General features: G+C 50.5%; 1 protein-coding gene across 1 annotated transcript; it reads right to left on the bottom strand.

Moving 5' to 3' along the window:
• Positions 1-1,232: 1,232 nt before the first annotated feature.
• On the bottom strand, positions 1,233-1,571 carry LOC136470269 (uncharacterized). The gene has a single exon (XM_066468168.1). It carries the CDS (start codon positions 1,569-1,571, stop codon positions 1,233-1,235), a length of 339 nt encoding a protein of 112 aa, XP_066324265.1.
• Positions 1,572-9,939: the final 8,368 nt, after the last annotated feature.

Here is a 9,939-nt window from a genome sequence, read left to right as displayed (position 1 = left end):
AGTTTGCTGGTAACGAGCGGAGCAGATGACGGTCGTCTCATGAGCCTCCTCGAGCAGGTCGACCATGTCCTGCTAAGCCTCCTTGGCTCAGTTGAAGGCCTTTACTCTTGGGGCGCCGTGATCGAGGTTGGATGGCAACACTGCTTCGGCTCTGTTTGCCAAGAAGAAAGGGGTGAACCCTATGGACCGGTTTGGGGTCATTCTTAGGCTCTAGAGGATCACTAGGACCTTTGCAACCCATCACCCAGCATACTTTTTGAGTCAGTCAAAGATGCAGGGCTTGAGTCCTTGGAGAACCATGCCATTGACCTACTCGACCTGTCCGTTAGTACGTGGGTGTCCGACCGAGGCCCAATCAATCCTGATGCTGTATCCATCACAGAAGTCTAGAAACTTCTTCCCGGTGAAGTTTGTTCCATGGTCGGTGGTGATACAGTTAGGGACACCAAACTAATATATGATGTTGAGGAAGAGCTGGACCGCCTCTTCTGAGCAGATATTGTGATGGGCTTCGCCTCTATCCACTTGGTGAACTTATCCACCACCATGAGTAGGTGAGTGAAGCCACCCGGGCCTTTTTGAGGGGTCCGACCATGTCGAGGCCTAGACCAAGAATGGCCAGGTGATGGGGATGGTCTAAAGCTACTACACCGGTAGGTGAGTTTGTTGAGCGTAGAACTAGCATCCTTCACACCTATGGGGTTGTGGACCACCTCCTCTGCATCTCACAATGTAGTGGGCCAGTGAAAACCTTGGTGAAAGGCTTTCCTAACCACCGACCTTGGGGCCACGTGATGTCCATAGATTCTAGCATAGACTTTGAGGAGAAGTTGTTTCCCCTAGTCGATCGGGATGCACTTCATGAGCACTCCCGATGGACTTCGCTTGTAAAGTTTGTTACTAATAGTGATGAACATCATGGCGCGTCGAGCGATTCATCATGCTTCAGTCCATTCTGGTGGGAGAATCTCCTTGAGGAGGTAGGTGAGCAGTGGTGCTCTCTAGTTAGCTAGATCAAGTGCCATCACGGTGAGGTCATCGGGCGATTGGCATGGAGGCACCAAGGTCGGAGTCCCCAAGCACTTGGTCGGTGTAGGGGCACATCAGGGGGTCAGAGCCCCCAAGTGGTAGATTGGTGTTGGAGCACGTCTGGGTCAGATCCTCTCGAATGTGGGCAGACAGCTCATGAAGGTCGTTTACAAAGACCCCATCGGTGGGTGGTTCCCGTTTGGCTACCAATTTTGCGAGGAAGTCGCAGCATCGTTGTCCTTTTGAGGGACATGATGCAGTTCAATCCCTCGGAACTTGTCCTCGAGCATGCACACCTCCTGGTTGTATGCTGCCATAAGAGGGCTCTTGTAGGAGGACTCCTTCATGACTTGGTCGACAACCAACTTTGAGTCACCGTGGACACACGAGGCGCCGAGCTCGATAGTGATGCGCAGTCCATTGATGAGGGCCTCGTACTCTGTGGCATTGTTTGAGGCTAAAAAATGGAGATGGATCGCGTAGCAGAGACTGCTCCCATCTAGGGAGATTAGAACCACTTCAGTCCCTGAGCTGGGCGCCATGATCGGCCCATCAAAGTACATCATTTAGTACTCATGGGTGACATCCGAGGTCAGAAGCTGGACTTTCGTCCATTCGGCGATGAAGTCAGCAAGAGCCTAAGACTTAATAGCGGTACAGGGGACATACCTAATGTCGTGGCCCATGAGCTCGAGAGCCCACTTGGAGATTTGGCCGGTGGCATCGTAGTTATGGATGACCTCCTCGAGTGGGTACAGGGTGATGACCATGACCTCATGGTCAGTGAAGTAGTGCATGAGCTTTCGGGTCACCATCAGCACAGCATATAGAAGCTTCTGAACCTAGGGGTAGCGAATTTTAGCATCGGTGAGTACCTCATCGATGATGTGCACTGGTCGTTGGAACTTCAGGGGGTGTCCCGGCTCCTCCCTCTCGACGATGAGGGTGGCGTTCACAACATGGTTGCTTGCCATGATGTAGAGGAGGAGGGATTTTCCCCATTTAGAAGCGATGATGATTAGGGTTGATGTCAGTGATGCTTTGAGGCTTTCCAATGCCTGCTATGCCTCCTTTATCCAGACGAATGCGTCTTCTTAAGAAGTTTGTAGAGAGGCATCCCCCATTCACCTAGTCAGGAGACAAACCGGCTTAGGGCGGCCAAAGATCCAGTGAGCCTCTGTACGCCCTTGATGTTGTGTATCAGGCCCATGTTGGAGATGGCCATGATTTTTTGAGGTTGGCTTTGATGCTGCACTCGAACACGATGTATCCGAGCATCTTCCCCTTTGGAACCCTAAAAACACATTTTTTTAGGATTCAATTTGATGCTGAACCTTCAGAGGTTCACAAATGTGGCAGCCAAGTTTGCGATCAGGTCACTAGCCTGAGCCATTTTCACCACTATGTCATCTACAAAGATAGCGATTATTGATTTTGGCCACTTGACTTGGTCAGGTTGGTCGGACGGGTTGATTTGGTCGATGAAGCATCACTGCATGCACCGTTGATAGGTGGTGCCAACGTTCTTCAGACCAAAAGGCTTGGTTACATAATAGTATGAACCATATGGGGTGATGAATGAAGTCGTGACCTAGTTGGACTCTTTCATCATGATCTGGTGGTAACCAGAGTAGGCATCTAGGAATGAGAGGATTTCGCACCCTGAGGTGGAGTCGACTATCTGATCTATGTGTGGTAAAGGGAAGTGATCTTTTGGGCATGCCTTGTTGAGGCTACTATAGTCAACACACATTCTCCATTTCCCATTCTTCTTTTTCATAAGAACATGATTAGCTAGCCAGTTGGAGTGGTATACTTCTTTGATGAATCTAGCTGCTAGAAGTTTAGTGATCTCCTTACCTATGGCCTAGTGCCTCTCGTTGTCAAAGTGACACATGCATTGCTTGGAGGGCTTTGAGCCCGAGACGATGCATAGTGCGTGCTCGGTGACCTTCCTCAGTATGCCCGACATGTCAAAAGGCTAACACACGAAGACATCATGATCTGCATGTAGGAAGTCGGTGAGCTCGCTTTCCTATTTGGCTAAGAGCTTGGTCCCAATCCACACCATCTTGGTTGGGTTGCTAGGGTCGATCTCCACCGCCTTGGTTTCCTCGGTCAGATAGAAGGTGCTTGAGGAGGTCTGCCCATTGTGGTCGGGGACTGCTAGAGTCACCGAATTCCCAAGCTCTGAGAGCTCGGTGGAGTTGATGACAGCAGTGGCAAGCTCGTAATGCTCATGGTTGCATGTGTAGGCATGCAAGAAGGTGCTACCTATGATGATGATGCCATTTGGCCCTAACATCTTTAGCTTGAGGTAGGTGCAGTTGGGGATCGCCATGAACTTGGTGTAGCATGGCCGCCCCAAGATGGCTTTGTAGGACCTCGGAAAGTCCACTACCTTGAAGGTTAGGACCTCCAAGCAGAAGTTGGTGTGGTCACCAAACATGACGGGATGGTCGATCTGCCTAAGTGGGTATGCCTGCATCCCCGAGATCACGCCATGAAAGGGAGAGCTCACTGGGCGGAGCTCCGACCAGGGGATGCACATGGCGTCGAGGGTGTCGATGTAGAGAATGTTGAGGCTGCTGCCTCCATCCATTAGCACCTTGGTGAGGCACTTCTTGAGGATGATGGGGTCCACAATGAGCGGGTAGCGACCCAGTCGGGCGACGTGGGAAGGATGGTCTCTCTAATCAAAAGTGATCGGGGAGTTCAATCAGCTAAGGAAAGAGGGGATAGTCAACTCAGTGGCACATGCCTCTCTATAGTGTACCTTGTGTTGGCGCTTAGAGTGGATGGCATTAGATCCCCCAAATATCATGAGGCATTCCTTGGGGTTAGGGAAGCCATCTTCATTCTTGCCCGCCGTGCCACCTTTCTTGGTCGCCTCCTCCTTGCCTTTCCCTTCCTTTGGCTTGGCGACTGGCTACAGGAAGTGCTTGAGGAGCTCATAGTCCTTGTAGAGGTGTTTGATGGGGTAGACATGGTTGGTGCATGGACCCTCCATGAGCTTGTTGAAGTGGTCGGGCTGGACCTACTAGGGCTGCTTGCCCGCGCGGTCGGCCATGGTGACCAAAGCTAGGTTGGCCAGTCGGCACCGATCCTTCTTGTTCTTGTTGCCCTTTTGTGTGGAGGGGCACTCGCCTTGGTCCTTGGGCTTGGACTTGCCCCTATCCCAAATGCCACTGAAGACCGCCCCAATTGCCTCCTCGCAGGAGCCGTGGTTCGTGGCGATGTCGAGCAGGTCGCGGGTGGTACGAGGCTTCACACAGTCGAGCTTGTGGATCTAGGACTTGTAGGTTGTCCTAGAGAGGAACACGCTAATGACATCCATGTCGATGACATTAGGAAGGGAGTAGCACTGCTCTGAGAACCTATGGATGTAATCCCGCAAGGACTCATTGGGCTCCTACTGGTAGCTCTTGAGGTCTCAGGAATTCCCAGGACAGACATACGTCTGAAAGCTCTAGTTTGGCTTTGGTAAATTAATGAAACCTTAAGTGCTAACCTAGTTTATCAAAGTAATTATGAGATAGGTGTCACATTCCAAGTGGTGAAGACAATGAAGATCATGACATGATGATGATGGTGATGATCATATGCTTGGACTTGGAAAAGAGGAAAGACAAACAAAAAGCTCAAGGCAAAGGTGAAATTGATAGGAGCTTTTGGGTTTACTGATCGAGACACTTAGAGAGTGTGATCACATTTAGGATCAATAGTCGTACTATTAAGAGGGGTGAAACTCGTATCGAAATGCGGTTATCAAAGTGCCACTAGATGCTCTAACTCATTGCATATGCATTTAGGATCTAGTGGAGTGCTAACACCCTTGAAAATGTTTGTGAAAATATGCTAACACACATGCACAAAGGTGATACACATTGTGTTTAGCACTTGGGAGCAAGGGTAAGAAACTTCACTGGCGGAGTGTCCACCCATAGAGTACGGACAGTTCGATGGTAGCACTGGCGCCCTATATAGAAAAGATAGGTTTCACATAGTGCACCAAACACTGGCCTCAACTGGACTAGAGCTTCTAGTCAGTGGAAGCAGTGAAGACGCTGGCATTGGTCTTTGATTGGATGCTAGGTCACCTCATGACCGGACGCTGACGGGGTGCGTCCGGTCCTACTGATGTGGCAGTGCACAAAGAAGAGGGTGACTGACCAGACGCTGGGTGAGTTCGGTCAGAGGTAACCGGATGAGTCCGATCACAAAAAATGGTCTCTAGATGCTTACTAGAAGTGACAAGACCGGACGTTGGGGTCCTACATCCGGTCGTTATCAACCGGACATGTTCAGTCACGAATGGAACCTTACTAGAAACAACCAGACGCTAAGGTCTTACGTCACTTCAAAGCAGCGCGTCCGGTCATAACTTAAATGTACTGAGACCGTTGAGATTGGGCGATCAACATTTGAAGCAGGTGCCACGTGGCATGCATCGCGCAACCAGATGTTGGGGTCCTACGTTCGGTCGATCTGACCTGCATGTCCGGTCGCCTCATTTTTTAGGGGACTAAGGAGCCAACAGCTCTATTTCATGGGGGCTTCTATTTAAGCCCCATGGCTGGCTCAAGCTCACTCTCTTGGCTATTTGCATTGACATAGCAACCTTATGAGCTTAGCCAAAGCCCTCCCACTCATCTCCATCATTGATTCATCATCTTTGTGAGATTGAGAGAGAATCCAAGTGCATTGCTTGAGTGATTGCATCTAGAGGCACTTGGTGTTCATGTTTTGCTACGGGATTAACGTGTTGCTCTTGGTGGTTGCCACCACCTAGATGGCTTGGAGCAGCGGAGGAGGATTGGCACAAGTTGGTGATTGTTTGTGGCCATCTTCGGTGATTGTGAGGGGACTTGTGCCTTCCCCGGTGGAGCACCAAAAGGTAACCCTAGTGGGTTGCTTGTGTCATTGAGTTACCTCACTTGTGGGTAGGTTCTTGCGGTGTCCAATTGTATGGACGAGATTCGTGCAACACCTCTTAGCCATCGAACCACCAAGTGTTGGTCGACACAATGGGGACGTAGCATGTTGGCAAGCACATGAACCTCGAGAGAAAATTGGTTGTCTTTTGCCCTTGGTATTCTCTCGGTGATTGATTTAGTATTCATCTTGTGATTGGTTCACTCATCTACACGGCGGTATAATCACCCTACTCACTCATTTATATTCCCGCAAACTAGTTGTAGCAAGCTCTTTAGTGTAGCTAGAATTGAGAGCTTGCTTTGTAGTTTAAGTTCATCTAGTGGAGCTCTTTAGTGTAGCAAGTGTGAGAGCTCTTAGTGAGTAGTGACATAGCAAATTGTGTGTCTAGTGATCATAGCAACTAGAATTGTTGGATAGGTGGCTTGCAACCCTTGTAGAGCTAGAGCAAGTTTGCATTTCGCTATTTGTTATACTAATTAAATTGCTCTAGTTGGTTTGTAGATTTTTAAATAGGCTATTCAACCCCCCCCCCCCTCTAGCCATGTTAGGACCTTTCAATGTCCCCTAGAAATTTCTGATGAAGACCCTCTTGAGATCCGCCCAGTCGCGGATGCTGTTGGGCGGAAGGAATTTGAGCCATGCTCAAACATGCTCCCCCATGTAGATGGGGAGGTACTGGATGATGAAGTAATCATCATCCACTCCTTTGGCTTGGTAGGCAAGCTGGAAGTCTTCGAGCCATATACCGGGGTTCATCTCCTGGTGTACCTAGCGATGTTGGTGGGCGGTCAGAAGCACGGTAGGAATGATGCTTTCTGGATGCGATGACCAAAGGCCCATGGCCCTAGGCCATCCGGGTTGGGGCTCTGATCATTCGGTTAGCCACCATGCCTAGGGTGTGTGTCCTCGCACTCCTCGATGGTCAGGCCGGGGCCCACACTGCCTGCTCTCACCGCCATTCGATGGACATCATCATCGTGCTGGGCGTGGCATTGATTGTTGATGACGCCACAAGCATCACGGTTCGGCCTGAGCCATTCATGCATAGGTGATTGGTGTGGAGCGGGCACTGGGTTGGGTGGTGGTGCAGCCACAGCCTCCTGCTCCACGCCCGGCAACTGCTGTGGTTAGTGAACGGAGAGATTCGACTGGTGCGGCCCCAATCCTCCAGCTGGGCAAGAGGCCATGTGCCAGTGTCGCGATGTGGAGCTTTCCGCCTGCTGAATGGCGGCAGTCTCCACCAGCGCCCAGAGGTTCCAGTGGATTGCCTGCTCCTAGGGGTCAGTAGGCTCAAGGAGCCCATGTAGAAGCATTGCCATAGCAGCGATGTTCTAGATAGCCTGAGCAAACTGAGGGGATTGTCCCCTCCATCTAGGATGTTATGCTAGACCTAACAAGCATGACCATGAGCGCTGCTCACTAGGTTACGCGCATGTGGCGCAGTGTGATGTAGCGGGCTCGCTAGTGCAGGCGGCGGCTGGCTCTACAGCCTTTGTTGTAACTCCTCACCGTGCTCCTACGCACGCGCCAGGGCCTACACACCGGGGTCCGAAGGGGTGTGAGTCTATAGACACTCCACTACCTCCGGTGGCTGTCCTAGGGCATCCACCATAACGCACTCCTAGGACAGAGGGTGGCCAGGTGCCATGACGCCACCAATGCTTTTGACCTCATCATCGATGAGGTCATGGAAGGAGGCGGGAGCATAGCCCGCCATCCCCACGAACTCGGACATGAGAGGGGGCAGTGTAGTATCCTTCAAAGCCCCCATGCGCATGTGCCCATGGGGGACGCGAATCTGTAGGGGGACCAGTTGCACGACGATCGTGGTGTGGACAACGGGGTCCCTCCAGAGAGTTGGCGGAAGGTGTTAAATAGTGAGTAAAGATCAATATGTACATCACTCATAATGGGGTTTGAGACTTGCATGGGCTTGAGGCGAAGCGTGGTGTCTCGACGTTGAGGTCGTCGAGTGGCCCGGGGTCGGTGGAGGGCGCTCCTCCTCTAGTGGACGTCGAGATGAGCGCCTCCTCGTGGAGGCGGAGTACGCCGAGCTGGTCGGCGATGAAGTCCAGACTCCCAAAGAGGTAGGTCTAGAGTGGCACGAAGATGGGAGGAGCCCACATCCCAGCAAGTGGGAGCGTGGGAAACTCCAATGAGCCGAAGCAAATCATATCGCTCGAGCCCGCCATGCCGAAGATGGTGGAAAGGTGGGCCATCCGGTGACCAAAAGCGTGAACACACGACGTCTCTCCCCACAGATGGCGCCAACTATCAATGTGAAATGTGGCCAATAAGTAAATGTTTGTAGTTTTGACGTGCGCTGTGATTGGATATGGCCTAGCACGCGATGACACAGGATTTATAATGGTTCAGGCAACGTGCTCTACATCCAGTATCAGTTGGTCGATGACTTTATTCCTGAGCCTAGGTCCTCGAAGTTTGTTGTGGGATTACAAATGAGTAAGGAATAGGAAGGGGGTGTTAGAGGCCCTATCGAACTCTAAACCGAGTGGAAGAGAGTGACGGATGCTCAAACGTGCGCTAAGTATTAGAGCGTATGCTCTGTATGTCTAAGCTTATCAGCTGTTGAGAGCGTGTAGACTGTGTAGCTGTCGAGCTCTAGAGCTATTGAACTATTTTTTTAGAGGAGAGAGCGCATCCCCTTTTATAGATGAAGGGGATGGCCTTACAAGTCAAAGATGGAAAGGGAGAGAGTGTCTATGGGTGCTACCTAGTCTTGTTGCCCATGTCATCAGGTATGGCACGCCATCGCCCACCTTACTGTTCATGACCTACTGTACCTGGTAGACAGCACAATGTTCGCCCACCTTACTGTTCATGACCTGGCAGGCTGCACAGTGTTCGCTTGGGATGGCAAACGACGGCGCCCACAATACTGTTTGTGCTCTATTGCATCTGGCAGGCTATATAGTGTCCATCTGACATGGCCTGATGGCACCATCCTGTAGGTGCGTAGGGCATGGCAGGGTATGGTCCTCGGTATTGCGGTTGACTTGAGCGCCTTACCTTATATTCTCTGCCTACTCTCTGGGTGCACACCGAGCAGGCGTCCTGGTCGGTCTTTCCTAGTCGGCCCCGACCGTGTCAATCAGGAAAGAGAGGCAAGCAAAGGTCCAGCATATCCTCGGTCGAAGGAACGGGGTCAGAGTCGGACTACGGTCCCAACTCGGTCAGGCCTTCCGGTCGGGGCTCCGACCAGGTCTCCTGGCCAAAGGTGCCAATCAGGGACCGAATCATGGCCTCGGCCTGTCATTGTGTATATAGGCTGACCCAGATGCGCATTATCATTGTGCCGCCTGCTAGGCCAAGTATTGCAAGGAAGCAGGTCCATTGGGGACCCCGGGTTTATGAACCCGACAGATATGTACCTAACTCTAATAAACACTTACATTAGTGGCTCCATGTTGTCAAAAACATATGACATTATTTTGTTGTGTAGATCAATGACTTGTTCATGGAGTTGTTTGTGGCAACTTCTTTTGATATAACAGAATAAATTTTGGATGGTCATGACACAACATGGATACGAGAGCTTTCTTGTGTTTAGAATGCTAGCATGGCCCCTAGAATGGCACAATATGTACCGACTAAGATAATACGATGTGGCACAAGGCATGAAATGGGTCAAACCAATGTAGTATGGCACGACCCAAAGTCGTACATTTTGTATCGTAGTGTTTTTTTAAAGAAAACTAGATATCAAAGACAATGTGAGATACGTGGTTATTATTTTTAATTTGTAATTGTTCCCAAATGGGTTTTTATTTTGTAATTGTTCCTCTTGATGGTTGTCAGCTCAATAAATTTTTTTAGGTTTCACCAAGGCAGTTCTGTAGTTTCATCTCAGCAATTTTTCTATTTTTAGGTTTTGTACCTCCTCTGAAGCAACGTGGCTCGCGTTTTGGGTGTTTTAGGCCCTGTTTGTTTGAACTTTTGGCCACTTTTAGA

The sequence above is a fragment of the Miscanthus floridulus genome, chromosome 8 (assembly GCF_019320115.1).
Source record: "Miscanthus floridulus cultivar M001 chromosome 8, ASM1932011v1, whole genome shotgun sequence".
In the NCBI taxonomy this organism is placed as follows: domain Eukaryota; kingdom Viridiplantae; phylum Streptophyta; class Magnoliopsida; order Poales; family Poaceae; genus Miscanthus; species Miscanthus floridulus.
Note: the sequence above shows the minus strand (reverse complement) of the source record. Positions and strands in the feature narration are given on the sequence as shown.

What these genes read in the sequence shown, in the direction of transcription:
- LOC136470269 (XM_066468168.1), bottom strand. Translation starts at nt 1,571, where the DNA reads ATGGCGCCCAGCTCAGGGACTGAAGTGGTTCTAATCTCCCTAGATGGG.